Source organism: Mustela erminea, chromosome 10 (assembly GCF_009829155.1).
Source record: "Mustela erminea isolate mMusErm1 chromosome 10, mMusErm1.Pri, whole genome shotgun sequence".
Taxonomy (NCBI): Eukaryota; Metazoa; Chordata; class Mammalia; order Carnivora; family Mustelidae; genus Mustela; species Mustela erminea.
This window is the reverse complement of record NC_045623.1, coordinates 96,138,460-96,158,616: the sequence shown is the minus strand read 5'-3', so window position 1 is coordinate 96,158,616 and position 20,157 is coordinate 96,138,460. Positions and strand designations below refer to the sequence as shown.

The window sequence follows — 20,157 nt, the reverse complement described above, 5'->3', positions numbered from 1 at the left end:
GCGGGACGGGGGCGGGACGGGGGCGGGACGGGGCGGGGCTTCGGGTCAGCTGACCCAGGCGGCGCAGGCAGAGCCCAGAAGCCGGGACCCGCGGCGGAACTTGACACGGTGAGTCGGAATTGAGGTTGGGGGCAAGCCTGAAGGCGCGGGTCGGGACTCTGGGGCGTCGCGGCCACATCTTTCCAACTACTTCTTACAGCCCCTGGACTGTTTTGGGGCTTCTGTCCCCTCCTTGCGGCGCGAGATCCGCAGACGAGGCTCTGGGCCGGGATTAGCTGGACCCTCAGAGGCATACGTCCCCCTCCTGAGCATGGTCTCGGACCAGCCTGGCCAGGGTTTGGGGGGTCTGGGTCCTCTTTTCACCTCCTGGTTCCGGCGGACGGGCCCCATCGTTTCCGACGGCTTTGTTTTCCCCAGGGCAGGCAGGGGAGGGGGCCTCGCGGCGTTTGAGCGCTGACCCCAGCAGCTGCCCTGTCATTATCCCTGCCAAACAGGTGGCCCGCGCTGGTCTTAGTCACCAGGTGGCCAAGGACTCGGAGGCCTGGAGGGGGTGGGCCGCCAGTGGGGACTCCCCTCCCCTCCACCTACGCGGTGGTTTTACAGGGATCCCAGATTGCTCTCCCCTGCTCAGGCCTGGGACGAGTTGGGAAGTGTGTACGTGGGGAGGCTGGGTTTGAAAGTGTTGGGACTGGCGCCCGTCTTGTCCCTGCAACCCTTAACCAAAGGCTGGTTTGCCCCATGGTCTCAGGGAAGGTGGTGGGGGGACATGGTACAACCAAAGCAGAGTAATACCCATCCCTGGCTATTCTTACTGAGTGTTTACTCTCTGCCAGGCTCCATTCTAATCCCTTGGCCTGGATCCTGTCATTTAATTCTGCGGTCGGCCTAGGAGGTGGGTACATAGGTTATCCCCCCATTGTATAGACTGGAATTCTGAGGCTGTCACTTGCCCTGGAATTCTATGCTGTGGGCATTAAGCAGGTCAGTTCCCTAGTGCTCTCTCCTCAAACTTCGGTCATCTGAGCTCACAGCTAGTTTGTTTGTTTCCTTCCTTCCTTCCCTCTCTGTCCCTCTTTCTCTGTCCCTCTCCTTCCTTTTCCTGTCTGTCTCCCTCTTTCTCTGTCTCCTCTCTCTTCCTCAGCACTGTCTGAACCTTTACTGTGCAGCTGGTCTTGCTGGCCCTGAGAGTCAGTCATGGCTAGGGTGAAGGGAGGGGTGTGGACTTGAGGAGCCGGAGTAGCTGAGGACTGTGATAAGCATTTTTCAGCTTTGTGAAGGGGGAGGGAAGAGGTGACAGGTGTCTTCCAGCCAGCCTTTGCAAGGCATCTTTGAGATGGCATGTTAGAACTGTGTCTCCTTACCAGGACTTCCAGGGGGAGGACACTCCTAAGGGAAAAGACCACATGTGCAGAAGCCTGGAGGCCTGCTGCTTCCCTGGGAAGCTATCACGGGAAGCATCTCCCTGACTCATCTTGGGATCCGGTAGGAGAGCTTAGGTATGGCCCGAGATGCCTTCTCCAGTGTAGGTTTTCCCAAAGCATGGCCAAGTGCATCAGAATCAGCTGGGGTTGCCTTTTTTTTTTTAAGGGTTTACTTTTAAGCAATCTCTGTACCCAACATGGGGCTTGAACTCACAACCCTGAGATCAAGAGTTGCACGGTCTACGAGATAAGCCAGTCAGGCGCCCCTGGGGTTGCTTCTTAAACCCAAAGGCTGTGATCTGAAGTCCAGAGGCACTGAGCCTGAATTCTGGGCACGGGCCCTCTGTGGTTCCAAGGCGCCCACCCCTGCTGTGGTCCTTGTCAAATCTCTGGATGCAGTCAAACTTTGTTGCAACCCTGTACATCCATCCTCACAGTGCTGTCTGACCAGGAGGTGGGCCCATTCCCAGAACCCAGGCCTGGGGCCAGGCTGACTCTCTAGCTGGGTCAGGACCTCCAGATGATGGGCCCTGTGTGCAGCTGCCCCCAGAGGGCAGCCCCTTCTGGTTGGGATTCAAGCGTGTCTCAGTGTCCGCAGCTGTGCTTATGCCCTGTGCGAGATCAGGGAGCACCTGCCCTGTGCTCTGGGCCCTGTGAGCCAAGCTACAATCATCTAGATACCCCCTTCCCTCACTGGGCAGGCGTTGCCTTCATTTCCTCCCTCACCTGGTGGAAAGGGAGTGAGAGCGTGGCCACAGGGTGTTCGAGCTCCTGGTCTCTCATCCTCACGACACCCCCCTGCATGGCTTGGTCAGGCCTGGGGCTGAGAGTCTTCCTTACCTGCATTTCATCTCTACCACCAACCCCAAGGAGCCAGTGTCATCACTCCCACTTCACAGACAGGCTCAAACAGGTTCCTCACTCGGGCAGGGCGACCCAACCGTACCTGGAAAATGGGGACAGTCTCCCCCAGCTCGCGGGAAAGTTAGGAGGGTGTCAGTGTATTACAGTGGGGAGAGGGAGCAGCACACTCAGAATCTGTAAAAAAGGGCGTTGGGGGGTGACCGGGGGACAAAAGAACTTGTTTTTTTTTTTTTTTTTTAAGATTTTAATTATTTATTGACAGAGAGCATGAGCACACAAGCAGGGGGAGCAGCAGGCAGAGGGAGAAACGGAAGGTAGCTGGAGAGGATCCCAGGCCGGCCAGTAAAGCCTCTGAGCATGGGACACACACACACACACACACACACACACACACACACACAGGGGAAGCCTGCCTTCTGGCTGCTGGGGCGCTTGGACAGTCAGCCAGACCACAGGCTGGGGAGGGGGGTCCTACCACATCCAGGTACAGAAGCGCCTGAGGCAGCATGGCACGGTGGCTAGGAGTCGGGGTTTGGGGCCCATCCTGGGTTTGGCTCCTGCCTCTGCCGCTTCCTGGCTGGGTGCAAGTCACTTCCCTGGTTCCTTGGATATATTTGGAGCTCCCCCGCCCCCTTCATGCCCCTTCAGGGCAAAATGAGTAAAATGCCCACAAGGTATTTAGCCCAGGGCTGGTGAAGAGCTTCGTAATCAGGAGCTGTGGTGAGTCTCGCCTGGTGGAGATGGCGCCGTCTGGCTCCGCTTTCTGTCCCTTCTCTGGGACTGTCACACAGACAGTGAGTGCTATAGTCACTGTGCAGGCTGCCAGGGCATCGGGAGGGGGACTTTCCTGCCTGCCCTGCAACCAGCCACTTTGGGCTTTGAACGGGGAAGTGGCCCTGGTCTCCTCGGCAGCAGGTACCCTATCCCGCCCACGCTGCTCCTGGAGAATTTTGCTTGAGTGCCAGCCACCTGTGCAAGCCCTGGACCCACCTGGCTCTTATTCTCCATCTGCCTTCTCTGACCCTCTGTAGGTGACAGTCCTACTTTCTTTTCTTTCTTTTTAAAATTTTTAAAAATTTATTTATTTATTTATTTGACAGAGAGACACAGTGAGAGAGGGAACACAAGTAAGGGAAAGTGGGAACTGAGCAGGGAGCCCGATGTGGGGCTTGATCCCAGGACCCTGGGGTCATGACCTGAGCCGAAGGCAGACACTAAATGACTGAGCCACCCAGGTACCCCAGTCCTACTTTCAGTGAGAAAATACTTAATGGGGGCTGGTCTCTATAGATGTAATTTACAGAACAAGAGATCAGAAACAATGTAAACATTGGAGAGTTGTAACAAAGTGATGCTGTGCGTTCATTGTCTGAATTCATATAAGGGGCAGGACTTGACAGAGACACTGTGAGGACCCCTTTTACAGATGAGGGAACTGAGGCACAGGGAGACTGAGGCATTTGCCCAGAGTCGCAGCACTGACCAGTGCTAAAACTGGCATTTGGACACCCTTGTCCCTGACCGCTGATCTAGCACTGTCCCCGCACAGGTGGTGTGTGTACTTGAAGCTGATTGTGCCCTCGGGTTCAGAGGCTCAGTCTGTGCCGGGCAATGAAACTGGGGGTGGGCGTTGCTGGAGGTGGCGCTGACAGGATCCAGACCTGCCGAGGCTAAAGGCCCCCCGTCTTTCTCCCTGTACAGTCCTCCCCACGTCCTGCAGCAGCCATGGTCTGGAAGAAACTGGGCCCCGGCAACTTCTCCGACTGCCCCAATGGCTCCCGCCGGTGGATATGGGACGTGTTCGGCGAATGCGCCCAGGACGGCTGGGATGAGGCCAGTGTGGGCCTGGGCTTGATCTCGATTGTCTGTTTTGCAGCATCCACCTTCCCGTGAGTGGTGGCAGGGGGGGCGGGAACAGGACAGGGGAGCGGGTTGGGGCCATGGCTTCAGGCACTGCCTGGAGGAGGGGTCTGTCCAACCTGCCTTGGGCCTCTCCAGACTCAAGGCCAAACGAGCTCCTTCCTCCACTCCCACTCACTGATTTCCAGCACACCCTGGAGGACCCTGCCCTGAAGCCCGGCCTAGGCCCCACCTTGTGCTGGCCAAGGCCAACACACAGGTGACAGTAACAGTATTAACCCTTGCTGTTTGTTCAGTGCACGCTACATACCTCAGTTCTGAGCACTTGTCATGTTTTTACCTCGTTTAAGCCTCATAACCGTGTAACTGTCTTTACTTAGGAGGGAACGGAAAGCCAGAGAGGCTAAGTCACTTGCTCTAGGTTGTACTGCTAAGAGAGGAAGCAGGGGGTGGGAGGGCTGCCATGCCTTGTCCTGTGACAGTCTGGTGATGGGTGGGCGAGCGTGATGACAAGAGAGTGTGACCACTTTTGTGACTGAGGAACAGGGACACGCTGTGACCTGGGGGAGTCACTTTGCTGCTCTGTACCTCAGCTTGCTCATCTGTAAAATGGGCACGGTGTTGCTGACCTCCCAGGCTTGCCGTGACGACGGCACGAAGGACCTGGGGCCTTTGCACCATGTGGGCACAGTCCTGTGGCTGGTTGGAGGGGGTGGGCATTAGGGGCCCGGGGAGAAGGCAGGTCGAAGAGGTCACCGAGGACACTGTGCTGTGAGGCTTCTCCACTGTTAGGAAATGGGCGCTTTATCCTGAGGGAGAAAGATAAGGCTTTAATCAGGAGCTCAGCATTTTCTAAAAATGGCTTTATGGAGAGATAGTCCACATACCATAGAATTAGTCCATTTACATGTATAATTCAGTGTTTTTAGTGTATCCGCAGAGTTGTATAACCAATGCCAAAATTCGTTTTAGAATACTTCCATCGCCCTAAAAAGAAACCCCCAAAGAAATGAGTCATCCCTGATTTCGCCCGGAGCTCCTAGCCCTGGGCAACTACCCCTCTTGCTGTAGATTTGCCGACTCTGGACATTTCCTGTAAATGGAATCAGAGAGCATGTGAAAGTCCAGCTTCTTCCCCTTAACAGAACCTCTTCAAGACTTTCCTGTGCAGTCGCTGTAATGTTCCCCGTGCGACAGGCCACCATTTACTCAGTCGGTCGCTGATAGATGTGGCTTTGTCTCTACTGTGAACATTCCTGTGCAAGTTTCTGTGGGCACATATGTTTTGACTTCTCTTGGGTATATGCTTACGTAGTGAAATTGCTGGGTCATGGGGTAATGCTATGTTTAATCTTTCAAAGATGTTTAAAAAAACGTTGTTAAGTCCGGTTTCATGACTTGGCCTAGCCCTAGTGATGTCATTTGGGGCCTCTGGTTTTCTTTTTTCCTTTTTCTTTTTTAATGTGTTCAAGGAGCACGTTTATTTATTTATTTTTTATTATGATCTTTTTAGATTTTATTTATTTATTTATTTGAGAGAGACAGGAGAAAGAGGGAGCATAAACACGGGGAGCTTCAGAAGGAAGAAGCAGACTCTCCCCTGAGCAGGGAGCCCCGTGCGGGACTTAATTCCAGGACCATGGGATCATGACCTGAGGTGAAGGCAGATGCTTCACCGACTGAGCCCCCCAGGCACCCCTGGTTTTCTATGTATGTGTGTGTGTGTGCATGCATATATATATATATTTTTTTTTAAGATTTTTTTTTTTGAGATTTTATTTATTTATTTGACAGAAATCACAAGTAGGCAGAGAGAGAGGAGGAAGCAGGCTCCCTGCAGAGCAGAGAGCCTGATGCGGGGCTCGATCCCAGGACGCTGGGATCATGACCCAACCAAAGGCAGAGGCTTTAACCCGCTGAGCCACCCAGGCGCCCCTTTATTTTATTTTTTTTAAGTAATCTTTACATCCAACGTGGGACTCGAACTCACAACTCCGAGATCAAGAGTCTCGTGCTCCACAGACTCTGCCAGCCAGCCTGGTGCCTTCTGTGGTTTTCTTTCTAACAGGGAACCGTCAGACCGGTTTTCAAAGCGGCTTCACCATTTCCATTCCCTTGCGTGTGAGGTTCCAGTGCGTCCATATCCTCATCGAGGTGTACTTTCTGTCTTTTTTTATTATACTTTATTTATTTATTTGACAGAGATCACAAGTAGGCAAAGAGGCAGGTGGGGGGGGGAGCAGGCTCCCCACTGAGCAGAGAGCCCCATGCTGGGCTTGATCCCAGGACCCTGAGACCATGACCTGAGCTAAAGGCAGAGGCTTAACCCATTGAGCCACCCAGGTGCCCTATTTTTTGTTTTTTTTAAGATTTTACTTATTTATTTGACAGCGAGAGAGCACAAGCAGGGGCAACAGTACAGGGAGAGGGAGAAGCAGGCTCCCAGTTGAGCCAGGAGCCCCATGTGGGGCTCGATCCTAGGACCCTAGGATCAGGACCTGAGCTGAAGGCAGAGCCTTAACCATCTGAGCCACCCAGGCGCCCCCATTTGTCTATTTTTCAATTGGATTATTTGCCCTTTTGTTGTTAAATTGTAAGAGTTCTTTTTTTTTTTTTTTAAGATTTTATTTATTTATTTACGAGAGAGAGCACACGAATGGTGGGGAAGGGCAGAGGGAGAGGGAGAAGCAGGCCCCCAGCTGAGCAAGGAGCCTGATGTGGGGCTCCATCCCAGGACCCCGAGATCATGACCTGAGCTGAAGGCAAACCCTGAACCGACTGAGCCACCCAGGTGTCCTCAGTTGCAAGCGTTCCTTATGTATTCTGGATACAACAGCGTCATGATTTGCAAGTATTTTCTCCCATTCTCTGGTTCTCTTTTCGCTTTCTTGATTGCGTCCTCGGAAGCACAGAAGTTCTGCATTTGGATGATGTCCCGCTTATCTCTTTTTATCTTTTTTGCTTGTGCTTTTGGTGTCATATCTAAAAAAACATCGTTGCCTTATCCAAGTGACAGAGATTTACCCTGATTGTAACCGGGGCACAGGGGCAGAAGAGCATCTGGCTCTGGCGGGGAGGCGGGTAGCCAGGTCCAGTTCAGCCACTCGCCGCCGACCAAATCCAACGGCAGAGACGCGAGTGGTAGTAGAGCGAGAAAGCGGTTTATCTCTGTGAGGCCAACACCAGGAGACCCACAAGCTGGCACAGACTGTCTCGCAAGTGCTGACAGTCCTTCCAGAATTATATAAGGATTATATAAGGAAAGTTGGGGACGATGGCCGGTCGGTAACATGTAGTGGGGCGGTGAAGTCTGGTCGGTCATGGTCATGGGCTCAGTCACTCCAGATCTCCCGGACACAGGACGGTCCTGGTTGCTTGAGCCGGTAGTTCCACTTCCCTTCCTGGGATCCTTTGCCCACGGGGTCTTCTGCCTGAGTTAAGGAATAAACTAGAAAGAAGAACTTTATCAATTAGAAAGTTCGAGGTCAAGGAGCAGCTGGGTGGTTCACTCAGGTAAGCCTCCGACTCTAGAATTTGACTCAAGTCTTGATGTCACGGTGGTGAGGTCAAGCCCTGTGCTGGGTGTGAAGTCTACTTAAAAATCAAGTATAGAAAGTTTGAGGTCAGAGTGGGGCTAGTCAAGCCCTCTTGCGTTATCTTTTCCTCGAACAGTTTTATAGATTGACCTGATTTTGATGCTAGTGCCCATATGTATTTTTTCCCACACCGCCACACAGTGAACGCCATTCAGACACTGTATGCCCTGGGTCAGCATCAGATCCCACAGGCAAAGGGCTCAGTCCCACAGGACTGCCCCTCCTCCTTCAGAGGTCAGTCACAAGTTCAGGTTGTCACCTCTGCTTCTGACAGGTGTGGACCGGCTATAGACTGGAGGTCCCAACAAAGCCCCTGCTTGGGTTTGATTAATTTGCTGGAGCAGCTCATGGAAGTCAGAGAAACTTGACTCAGTAGAGCACTGGTGTTTTACGAAGGGATACAAGGAAGAGCCAGATGGGAGAGATGCACGGGGCAGAGGATGCGGGGGGGGGGGGGCGCGCCAGGAGCTTCCGGTTCCTCTCCCGGGGCGCCACTCTCCCCGAGCACGTTCACTGACCCAGAAGCTCTCTGAACCTATCCATTCGAGTTCTTCTGGAGGCTTCGCTGCACAGGAATGATGGATGACATCATTGGCCAGTGGTGATTGAACTCCGTCTCCGGCCCCTCTCCGCTCCCCGGAGGTCAGGGGAATGGGACTGAAAGTTCCAAAGGTTTCATCACATCATGGCAGCCAGCCCGCATCTTTAGGGCACACTGAGGCTTTCCAAAAGTCACCTCATTAACTAACAAATGCACCTTTATTGCTCAAATCACTTAGGAAATTCCAAGAGTTTTAGGAACTCTCTGCCAGGGATGGAGTAAAAACCAAATATATTCTTTTCTTTCTTCTCTTTTCTCTTTTTTTTTTCTTTTTCCTTTTCTTTTCCCTTTTCTTTCTTTCCTTTTCCTTTCTTTCAGCAGAGCGAGAGGGAGAGAGAGAATCGTAAGCAGCTCCAAGCCCAGCATGGAGCCCAAAGTGGGGCTCCATCTCAGAACCCTGAGATCATGACCTGAGCCAAAATCAAGTCTCTGATACTTAACCGACAAAATCCCGCTGACTAAATTTGAAGATACAGTCTGTGTTATCAAGCCGTTAAGGAATTGGGCAGCATCCCGTCTAGCAAACAGAGATGTTCCCGAGAGTTTTATAAAATGGAAGGTTTTATAGGAAAGAGGCTGGGCACGAAATGACTGAGGGAGGAAGGATTATATCAGGCAAGTTCACTTTCCTGCAGGGGGTCTTAGTGGATGATCTCATCTTCCTTTGTGGGGGATGGAGAGGGCCCGTGTGATAGATGTCCCAGTACCCGGTGTTTCAAAGACGTTCTTTTCTCCATGGAGTTACCCTACTACCTCATTGTGGACTTGACATTTTCTTTGAATTAGCTTGTTCCCGGTGCCATAGTAGGTATGTTGCAAGTAAACAAAACAGACGCTTTCCTTGCCTTTGCAGAGTTTCCAATCCAGCCATCCTTAAAAGGCCGTGTGGGAGTCACAGGGAAGGACTGGAGGGCCAGGAAGCGAGATTTGAGGCAGGAAGGCCAAACCGCATGTCCGAGAAGGGGCTTTAAGGGCCACAGGCTACACCTTCATTAGGGGCCTCCCTGGTGCCAGACCTGAGCTGGACACTCTTCTTGCCCTCAGGAGGCTTGAGTCCAGGAGAGACTAGGATGTCCCGTGGTACCAAGGAGGAAGTAGGGGACACTGGCGAGCTTGTGTCAAGGCAGGCCTGGGGGAGGAAGTGAGATTTCCTGAGCCATGGAAGACAAAGGGGAAGAGGAGGGGGGAGACTGGCTGCTGGTGAGTCTGGAGAAAGGGAAATAGGTCCCCCTTGGGGGCGGCAGCAGGGGGACAGCTGGCCCTGGGGGCTCCCCGGAAGAGCAGCGGGAAGCTCGAAATGATTGCAGCCAGCCGGGGGCTTTAGAAAGATCCTTGAGAAGGATGACAGATTCAGGGGGAACCAAGCTTGGGTAGGACACAGAGGCACGCAGACTGGGTCGGGGCGGGGGGGAGTGGGGGCGGGAGGGTGTCCACGGGAGGAGGAGGAGGAAGAAGCTTGGCCATGGAAGGACCAGGGCCATACCCGGCATTCTCAGTTTCTGACTTGGGTCTTGGGGAAGATGAAGTGCCATTTAGTCCCCCTTTAATTAAATACACACAGACGAGGGATGCCTGGGTGGCTCTGTCGGGTAAACAGCTGACTCTTAGTTTCGGCTCAGGTCATGTCAGGCCTGGAGCTCAGCCCCTGCTTGGGATTCTCTCCCTCTGCCACGCCCTTCTTGTGCTCTAGCTCGCTCTCTCTCCAATAAATAAATACATCTTTTTTTTTTTTTAAGATTTTATTTATTTATTTGACAGAGAGAGATCACAAGCAGGCAGAGAGGTAAGCAGAGAGAGGAGGAAGCAGGCTCCCTGCTAGGCAGAGAGCCCGATGCGGGGCTCGATCCCAGGACCCTGAGATCATGACCTGAGCCGAAGGCAGTGACTTAACCCACTGAGCCACCCAGGTGCCCCAATAAATACATCTTTATAAAAAAATTTAAAAAGATTTCTTTCTCTCCCTCTGCCTTTCCCTGCTCTCTAATATATGTATATATGTGTGTGTGTGTGTGTATTATATATATATTATATATATATTATATATATTTATATATAATAAATACACACAGAGGGTTAAACAGAAAAAGAGTAAATGGCAGTTGCATAGAGGTGCAGAGTGACTGGAGAGGGAGGGCTCAGGGTCTGGCTGTAATCCTGGCTTCCAGCCTCTGTGTGCCCTGAGTCTCCCTGCCCCAGGAGGAGCATCGGGACTAGACCTGCCCTGGGTGGGGGGGGGTAGTCTGCAGGACTGAAGGAGTTCATAGTCAGACCTCTGCCTGAAACCCTTTAACACCTGTTGTCAGCCTGGAGCTCGTGCTGACACTTGGCCTTTGAGAAAAACCACCAGGGGTGCCTGGGTGGCTCAATGGGTTAAAACCTCTACCTTCAGCTCGGGTCATGATCCCAGGGTCCTGGGATCGAGCCCTGCATTGGGCTCTCTGCTTAGCAGGGAGCCTGCTTCCCCCTCTCTCTCTGCCTGCCTCTCTGCCTACTTGTGATCTTTGTCTGTCAAATAAATAAATACAATCTTAAAAAAACAACCAAAATACAAACTACCAGGTTATCCAAAGCCCTGAGGTAAAACTCAGGCCATCGCCCAGCCCGGCCACATTGTCCTTTGAAGGCCACAGGCTGTGGTTTGGCCCATCTTATCATCAGCCACTCCTGAAGATAGGGCAGCGCCAGGCCATGGGTCCCTGCCACAGCCACCCCCCTTCCCCTCCATGGAAGAAAGAATGCAGGGTCCCTGTGACGCGTCTCAGGGCCTGACACAAAACGCCAGGTCCCTGCTGGGAGACTCTAGGGTGCTCTGGAGGGGAGTCTCAGGAATGCTATGGATGCTTCTGGAAAGATGCGGCTGCCGCTGAGTTCCCTGGTTGGAAGAGAATCTGCGGGTGAGAATCCCCAAGGGGCACCGAGAGGCTCCCGCAGCTCCCCCTGCCAGCAGGATGGGCTCACAGGTGACGTCCCTGCCTCCCTGGCCCGGGCCCCCTCCTGCCCTGAGCCTGCGTTTCCTTCCTTGGCCGCAGCCAGTACATCAAAGCCTGCAGGACGGGCAACATGGACCAGGCACTGTCTCTGTGGTTCCTTTTGGGCTGGATTGGAGGGGATTCCTGCAACCTCATCGGCTCCTTCCTCGCTGACCAGCTGCCCCTGCAGGTGGGTCTGACGCGGGGCTGGGGCGGGGCAGGGCAGCCGCCTGGGACAACCATGGCAGAGGGAGGACCCCACCCGGGGCCAAACCAGAGCCCTCCCTTGAGCTCCGAGTCCCACTCTGCCCTGATGAGGAGCGCCGGCCACCTCTCCTCCCTCCGTCCAGGCCGGGCTCTCTGCTGCGGGCTAGACAGAGGAGGAGACAGAAGGTCCGAGAGGTGAAATAGGCCGGTTGGCCCCACAGCCGCTGACGGGCTCCCACTCCTCTTGCAGACCTACACGGCGGTGTACTACGTGCTGGCGGACCTGGTGATGCTGTCCCTCTACTTTCACTACAAGTTTAAGAAGCGTCCCTCTCTGCGTGCGTGTGGGGCGTGGGGCAATGGGAGGGGCCGGGGGCGCGGGAGGAAGTGGGCTTCCCATTGCGCAGTGATCAGCGCAGCAACAGGCCTTATCTGCAAGCCGGTGTCCCAGAGCGCAGAGAGCGAGGCTGGAGGATGGCTCGTGCATCCGGGCGCGACCACAGGGACCTCCCTCCTCTTGAGGCTCATTCCACAAATGGGGCTTCAACTGCTCCTCCGTACCTGGCCCTGGGCTTGGAGCTAAGGAGACGAGGACGAGGACACCGGTCTCAGCTGCCCTTGAGGATTGAGAGGGGGCGGGAGTGGAGGGCAGATGGAGGCGCTTGGGGGTGGGGCTGTCTCACGAGCATTTCTGCTCTGCGTGATCCTCTCCTGCCCTTGTGTCTCCTTTACGACTCGAGGAGAAGGGTGCTACTACACCCATCCTACAGAGGAGGCATTAAAGCTCAGAGAGGTTGGGTTACTTGCCCGGAGTCACACAGCCACGGAAGGGCAAGGCCAGGACTCAAGTCGTGCCCGGTTTGCTGCCTCTGCTACCTGACCTCGGCTTCCCCCACGTCTCCTGTCCAGTGTCTACCCCCATCAATTCTGCGCTGCTGTTCATCTTGGGGATGGCGTGTGCTGCCCCACTGCTGAGGACCACAGGCCCTGTGGCCGCCCGGAGGGAGGTCTTCCAGGGTCGGACGCTCCTGTCAGTGGAGCCGGGCAGTAAGGTGAGGTGTGGGTCAGTGACGGTGGAGTGCGGCCGGGGGGGGCCGGCGGGCTGGGGGGTACTGGCTCGTCCCCAGGGCACTGTCCTCTGGCCCCGCCCGGGCCCTGAGCGGCGCCTGCCCTCTCAGCCCTTCACTCAGCAGGAGATCATCGGCTTCGTCATCGGCTCAGTCTCCAGCGTGCTCTACCTGCTTTCCCGGCTGCCTCAGATCCGCACCAACGTGAGCCTGGGGCCGGGGCAGGGGGTCCTCCAGGTCAAGGGGTGGGGTCATGGTGCGGAAGGTCTGGGGTCAAACTCGCCGTTGGCTTGGGCAAGTGAATCCAGTTCTCCAGGCCTCAGTTTCGGCCTCTGTGAAGTGGGCACAGGTGAGGCCGGTCTCGAGGGGCACAGGTGCCCTGTGTGTGTCTCAGAGAATCAGGAGTCCGGTGAGGAGGCAGAGGCTCAGCCGACAGTCCTGAGAGGAGGGGAGAAAGGGGCGTGCTGGGGCCGGGGAGGCTGGCGGGGCAGTGAGGGGTGCTGGGGCAGGAGAGGCGGCCGTCGGCGGGGCCCTGGGCAGGGGGCGGCCGGTCTCCATGGACCCGGGACAGGTTGTGGGCATGCTCGCTGGGCACACGATGAGAAACGTGCCCAGACCCTGCTCAGTGGGACGGGGCAGCGTGGCAGGAGCCCCATCCCAGGCCTCTCGTCCTTGCCCCCCACCCCCAGTTCCTGAGGAAGTCCACGCAGGGTGTCTCCTACTCGCTGTTCGCCTTGGTGATGCTGGGGAACACGCTGTACGGGCTGAGTGTGCTGCTCAAAAACCCGGAGGTGGGCGAGAGTGAGGGCAGCTATGTGCTGCATCACCTGCCCTGGCTCGTGGGCAGCTTGGGCGTGCTGCTGCTCGACACTGTTGTATCCTTTGCGGTGGGGACGGAGGTTGCGGGGTGGGTGGGGTGGGGGCAGGGGAGGAGGCGGACATAGCATAGCTGCAGGCGGCTTCAGCACCCACCCACCCAGCACCCGTCCATCCGCCCGCCCATCCATCCAGAGTGAACCTCCACGGGCCCAGCACCCCGCTAGGCGCCAGATCCTGCAGTGAGCAAGAACCGAGTGGCCCAGGAAGCTCCCGGCTCGGGGCGGTGGTGGTCCGCACACACTTCACCGCGGTGGTGCTGGGCACTGCAGGGAAACCTGCCTGGTGTCACCCCAGGGGCTGTCTTAGTTTAGAAGCTCAGCCAGGGACCCTGCAGTGCCGTTTGAACCGCCTGGAGTCAGGCAAAGGCAAAGGGAGGGATGCTTCCGACTCGGCCTATGCCAAGGCCCTGAAGAATCTGGGGAAATCAGTCCCTCCAGGCCAGAGGAGTACAAGCTGGACCCTGGAGGAAGCTGTCCCGGAGCCTCAAGGGAGGGGGCTGTAGCTTGAGACCTTGGCCTCTCAGGGAGGGCTGGGGTGAGAGGGAGGGAAGAGCGTGGCCGTCTTAGCCTCTGCTCCGTTTGGCCTTGACGTTGGCCCCCCAGATCTCCATACAGTTCCTGATATACAGGGACACGGCCACCTCCTCGGAGCGCCAGCCCCTCCTCCCCAGTTGACCCGGACCCAGGCCAAGCCCAGGACAACGGGGATCTCCAGACGCTGCTCCCAAGAAGGGACAAGTGCGGGCAGACATGGTGCTGCTGACCCTGGAGTGGGCCGTGCAGGCAGCCGGGGGTGCCTTAAGGGCCCGGCCCAGGCACCTCCCCCACCTCCGGAACCTGCTGGGTGACTCTTCCAGGAACCCTGACTGATGGACTCTTCAGGGGGCAGGGAGTGGGGAACGAGGGCGGTGCCGGGGCTCGTCCCCCCCGAGACACACCCCTAGAATCTGAGACTGCTGTCCCTGGGAGCCCCCACGGGGGCTGCAGCTGAGACCTCGGCTCCTCCAAAGGCAGTGGGCGCCCCCCGACTCCCCTCCTTCCGTCTGCCCACGCACACACACACACACACACACACACACCCCTGGAGCGGGTGTGGTTGTCGCCAGTGTCCCCGGGACTGTCGTGTTGACCGCAGACAGCGCAGTAAACGGCCCCTCCCAGCGAGGCATCTTTCTGGTGCTCCTTCCCCGAGGTGCTGCGGTCTGGGCTGCGCTGGGCAGCCGCGGTGCACAGGGATCCGGGCCCCAGCTTCCAGGTCCCAGGTGGGGGTCTAGAGGCTGAGATATGGCAGAGCCAAACAGGAGCAGACTGTCCCGCCTCCAGGGGACCTCGGGTTCCGGGACCTGGTTCTCTTTAACAGAATCCACACCCGTGGCTGAGGATCCAGCAGCGAGAATGACGGGGTCCCAGCCCCTCAGTGCTCAGGAAGCAGCAGGGGAAAAAAAAAAAAGTTAAGGTTCAGATCTTGGTTCTGCCTCTTAGCTTCTCTGTGCCTCAGTTACCTCATCTGTGAAATGGGTATAATTAGCAGAAGTTAGTCCCAAAGTCTGGCATGTAGTAAGCGTACCATAAAGGTTAGCTTTGGTAATTTTCAGTTGGAGGACAGGCACTTGCAGATCTCCCTGCAGATCAGAGACCTTCCTGGAGGAGGGTGACATGCAGGAGATCACGTGTGTGTGTGCGCGCGCGCACGTGCACGCGTGCGTGATAGGCAGAAGGATGGAGGTGCAGCAGCAGTGGGAAGGGAGGAGAGGAGGACAGGGCTCAGGCCTGAGCTCTGGTCCTGGACCCCAACCTCACTCTGTCTCCCAGACCCCGTTCTGAGTCCACTTACTGGCCATGCGTCTTTGGGTGCCTAAAGGCTGGTCAGGGAGAGAAGCTGTGGCTCTTCTGCCCGAGGGACAGGAAGGAGCTCACGGGGGTGGGGGGTGGGGGAGGCCCGCAGGCCAGTTTGGTGCCACATAGATTGGCAGAGAGTATCCTCCACCAGGCCCGGCTGTGCTGGGCATCTGCGAGGGGGGCGACCGGGCTCTGGTCCTTGTCAGGGAGCGAAGATGGTCGCCCGAGCCTGGGGGTGAGGGCTTTGACCAGAAGATACAAAGTGCCATCAGAATGAGGAGACTCCGTGGAGAAGGCTTCTCGGAGGAGGGGCCCTGGGGTCAATCCTGAAGATGGAGGGGAGTCAGGAAGGGGGAAGGGTGTGCCCAGGTGTGGAGCTGGGGCCGCTGGAAAGCCAGGCTGGGTCGTGGAGCAGGGGCCGGGGCAGTGGCGTACAGCAGGTCGGGGAAAAGAAGGCAGGAATTGGGGTCTGGGGAGACCTCAGAGCTGCCTCTGAGGTTCAGGTGGGCAGTGAGGCCAAGTTGGGCCAGTCTGCCCTGTGCCTGTCCTGGGTCGTGCCTGCGGAGCCCTGTGTGTACCCCGGCACCGGGCCGGTCTTTGATGAGTGCTGCTTGTATGCTGGGCGGGGTGATATGGGGTCGGTGCAATTAGGATGGCCAGTTTCCAGATGGAAAACAGGCTTCGAGGGATCAAGCAGCTTGCTCACGGCGGAGCAGCTTTTCGAACCCCATTCTGTCCCTCATCCCACACCTGCCCGGGACTAGGGCTCTCGGAGTCCCCTCCCTGGCTAGGGGTCCAGAGGGCAGGGCTGTGGGCTACACAGCCTCTCCTTCTGGGCAGCCCAACTTTGGGGGCTTAGGCTCCCTTCCTCCTTCCTGGAGCCCCCAGGCCCTCCCAGGCGAAGCTGCCCCCAGGCGCCAGCTGGCTCTCGCTTGGGCCTTCTTGGGGCACCCTCGCCAGCCAGCTTCTGGCTCCCCCTGGGGCCAGGACCTTGCTTGGTGTGTTACCGGGGACTCCCTCACCATAGCGGTGAGCACCCCAAGTGCGGGCCTCAGTCAGAGCCGCCTGAGAGAGAGGACGGGCCACAGCCCTGCCTGGAGGACCTTGCCTCGTGCAGGTGGCCTCCTCACTTCCTCCCGGGAAGCCCCGGTCTGTGAGCCATAGCTCTTGCTTTTCTGCCATGCCCAGTCGGCGCTGAGCCACGGTTCTTCCTCCCAAAGGAGGCCCGGGTCTGATGGCTGTGGCCCAGGCAGTACCCTGTCCGACAGAGGAGGGAGTGCTGGTGGTGGAGTGTTTAGGCTCCAGCGCCTGCCGCCGCCACCATCACCACCAGGCAAGGGGCGGGTACAGGATGGCGACATGAGTGTCGCTGGTGCCCGGACCCCCCCAGCTTCCTCCGGCAGCTCCCCCACACGGACGGGGCCAGGTGGGCAGGCCTGGGTGGGGAGCCCCGGGAGACTTCCCTTCTCCCCCCGGGGTGCACACCTCTTAGCTCGCTGCAGGTAGGGGGTGGCCGGGAGGGGTGAGCGCTCCCACCTAACGCGCAGGCTTGGCGGCGTTCTGCTTCCGGGTTTCAGGCCAGACTCAGCCAGGAGGGGCACCACCCTTGTCACTTGTCGGTTGTCCTTGTCTGGGAGGGAGTCTCTCTCTGGACACTCAGGGGGAGCAGGAGGCTGGACCAGTCACCCCAAAAGAGCCCTCGCTTGGCTCTTGACTCTCCCTTGAATGAGATGCCGTGTGTGCAAAGGCCTCTCACAGCGCCTGGTCCCCGTGTCCCCCCGAATCCTGGCGGGGACAGGAAGAGCTGGCAGGCAGGTAGCAGTCTCCTAGGAAGCAGAAGGGCCCAGCGTGCCATGCTCAGCATGTGGCCCCAGGCCCTTCCAGCCCAGGGTTCTTCAGTGAAACTTAATAGGCTTTTTTAAGCCACAATTTGGACATGGCCTTGAGTCCCAAAGCTGAGAAAGGGGAGCAACCTGCAGCTCACTGCCCTGTTCACCTCTTCTGCTGTTGGACTTGGCTTTCACGGGGGGAGAAGGGAAGTCTCCCGGGGCTCCCTTTCACTGCTGAATGGAGGGACCGCAGAGGCCGCTAGGTAGACAGCCAGGTGCTGACTTCTGTGACCACCTGGCCCACCTGCCTCCCTTGAGCTCGCTGACCGGATCCAGAGGAGGGTTAGCCCCACGGTGGGGGGGAGGGGATTGCCCTCTGCTGTGGGTTAACTCCACACACCTGAGTACTACTGCTCAGTCCCCCAGCCCCGTGACAGCCCGAGGACACAGCCACCCAAGGGGATCTCTGCGCAGCACACGGAAGTGCTCTGGGAAGACCAGTTTTTTATCAGTACTTCCCCACACCCAACAGTGTGGGCAGACGTCTGTCCTGCTCACCCAGCCCACAGTAGGTGCTCAGTAAATGTCTGAGTGAATGCCCGAAACAACGTCCGTCAGGGAGCCTCCATCTGGTGAAGGTACCAGGCATGGAACCCACGATCGCGGAACTCCTGAGTGTGTGCCCTCGACGTGGGGCGAGAGCGTGCTGTAGGAGCTCTGTCTCAAGACCACTATTTGAGAAAGGATCAAGTCAGCGATGACTAAATTTGCATGGGAAGTTATGGGTATAGATATATTACATCTTGCAACATTTCTGCTCACTTGTAGTCATTGCAGATGACCCAGACGCCCAATATGCATGAGGAACTGTCAATGGTTTCATTCCCTGGGCGGGTCGAAGATCCGTTGTATGCGACAGGCTCTTCCTTCTAGGAAGCACTAACGGAGCATTTACTTTGAAAAGTTGCACAAAGTGGGCCGCTGGCTCGGTCGTGGAGCTTGTGACTCCATCTTGGGGTTGGGGGACCTGGGTGGCTGTCAGTGAAGCGTCTGCCTTTGGCTCAGGTCATGATCCCAGGGTCGTGGGATGGAGCCTTGAGACCCTTATGTTGGGCTCCCTGCTCAGAGGGGAGCCTGCTTCTCCTCTGCCTCCCCACTCTATCTCTGTTGCACTCTCTCTAATAAATGAAATCTTAAAAGAAAAAGTTGCATAAAAAGTAGAGAACAGTGGTAGGAGAGTCTATGAAGTGATTAAAAAAAATTATTTATTTGACAGAGTAGGGGGAGCAGGAGAGGGAGAAGCACACTCCCCACTGGGCAGGGAGCCCGATGCAGGACTCCATCCCAAGACCCTGGGATCATGACCTGAGCCGAAGGCAGATGCTTTAACCCACTGAGCCACCCAGGCGCCCCTGTGATAGGTAAATTTTAACATTTATTTAACTTACTGTTTGGAATGAGACATACTTTATTTTTAAAAAATTGGAAGCCAAATAAAATCTTTAAAAAAAAAAAAAGGGGCACCTGGGTGGCTCAGTGGGTTAAAGCCTCTGCCTTCGGCTCAGGTCATGATCTCAGAGTTCTGGCATCGAGCCCCGCATCAGGCTCTCTGCTCAGCGGGAAGCCTGCTTCCTCCTCTCTCTCTCTGCCTACTTGTGATCTTTGTCTGTCAAATAAATAAATAAAATCTTAAAAAAAAAAAAAAATTTGAAGCCTTGGGCGCCTGGGGGTGCTCAGCTGGTGAAGCAGCCAGCTCTGGGTTTCAGCTCCGGTCATGATCTTGGGGTCATGTGATCGAGCCCCCTGCGCCGGGCTCCTGGCTTAGCGTGGAGTCTGCTTGCCCCGCCCACCCTCTGCTCCTCCCTCTCCCCGGCTCACATTCTCTCTCTCAAATGAAATCAAATCTTTTTTTTTTTTTTTAAAAGATTTTGTTTATTTGACAGAGATCACAGTAGACAGAGAGGCAGGCAGAGAGGGAAGCAGGCTCCCTGCTGAGCAGAAAGCCCCATGTGGGACTCGATCCCAGGACCCTGAGATCATGACCTGAGCCGAAGGCAGAGGCTTTAACCCACTGAGCCACCCAGGCGCCCTGAAATCAAATCTTTAAAAAGTTTTGCAGCTTTTGCTGTAGATGCTTCATCACCAAGAGAACAGGAGGAAAAGCTGGTCTTCTCTTGGAATTCTAAAACAGGCAGGAGGGGCCAGTCAGGGATAGTGGGGCCAGCGGGGGTGGAGTGCACATCCCGCCCCCCTACCCCGCTTCCTGTGAAGTGGGGGTAGACGTGTCAGCCCCTTGGGCATGTGGTTGGGGGGGGTCAGCGCCCATGCCAGCCCCCAGGAGCCCTTTCTCCTTAGGGTTCGCTGGTGGCCAGGAGCAGAAGCCCACCTGTTGAGCGAGAACGCCTGCCGCAGAGGGTGCATGGGGCTCCCTGCGGAGAGGGAAAGGGAGCCCGTGGCATCTGGAAAGACAGAGGCCAAGTCTGCGCCAGGGATCCTGCGAGCAGGAAACCCTCCCTGTGGGAATGAAGCTCAGAGTCTGTCCGGCGAGAGCTCCCTGGTTTGGGCAGGGGTCACATCGCAGCAGGTAGCACCAGAGGCCCAGCGCACGGTGCCCGCTCCCCGCAGCGGTGGAGGTGCCACACAGTGTCTCCTTAGTCCAGGATGCGAATGAATGACAGTTTGGACACAGCGAATCTTGGAACAGGGTCCCAGAAGGCCCTCTGCGAGGGCTCCAAGGGGCTGACTTGTGGACACTGTGGGGAGGGGTGGAAGGGCCTTGGACAGCCCAGCTTGTCCCCTGAGGCCTCATGCTCTTGAGGCCACCACCCGTCCAGGGGTGCCAACTGGGTGCAGGCTTCACCCCAGAGCCAGGGTGTGAGCCCTCCGGACCGGCTGCACGGCCGCCTGCTGTCAGCGCGGAGAGCAGGGACAGTCCCTGCTGGCTGCAAGGACGGGTTGGGGCATGCAGGCGTCCCACACGCCCAGGGTGTTTGCAGAAATGAGGGGTCTGGGGAGTCCACACCCAG

The 20,157-nt window shown here is 56.6% G+C and overlaps 1 protein-coding gene across 3 annotated transcripts; it reads left to right on the top strand.

Annotated features, from left to right (window-relative positions):
• Window positions 1–27: 27 nt before the first annotated feature.
• Window positions 28–14,931, top strand: SLC66A1 (solute carrier family 66 member 1). Of its 3 annotated transcripts, XM_032361758.1 has the most exons (9): window positions 50–108; window positions 1,365–1,482; window positions 3,987–4,174; window positions 11,372–11,501; window positions 11,769–11,856; window positions 12,428–12,570; window positions 12,697–12,789; window positions 13,275–13,460; window positions 14,067–14,931. In XM_032361758.1, exons 3-9 carry the CDS (start codon window positions 4,011–4,013, stop codon window positions 14,136–14,138), a joined length of 876 nt encoding a protein of 291 aa, XP_032217649.1. In that variant the 5' UTR covers window positions 50–108; window positions 1,365–1,482; window positions 3,987–4,010; the 3' UTR covers window positions 14,139–14,931. The 3 variants fall into 3 exon arrangements, with proteins under 3 accessions (XP_032217651.1, XP_032217649.1, XP_032217650.1); XM_032361760.1 differs by lacking the exon at window positions 1,365–1,482 and having other exon boundaries at window positions 28–108; XM_032361759.1 differs by lacking the exons at window positions 1,365–1,482; window positions 3,987–4,174 and having other exon boundaries at window positions 55–108.
• The last annotated feature ends 5,226 nt before the right edge of the window (window positions 14,932–20,157 follow it).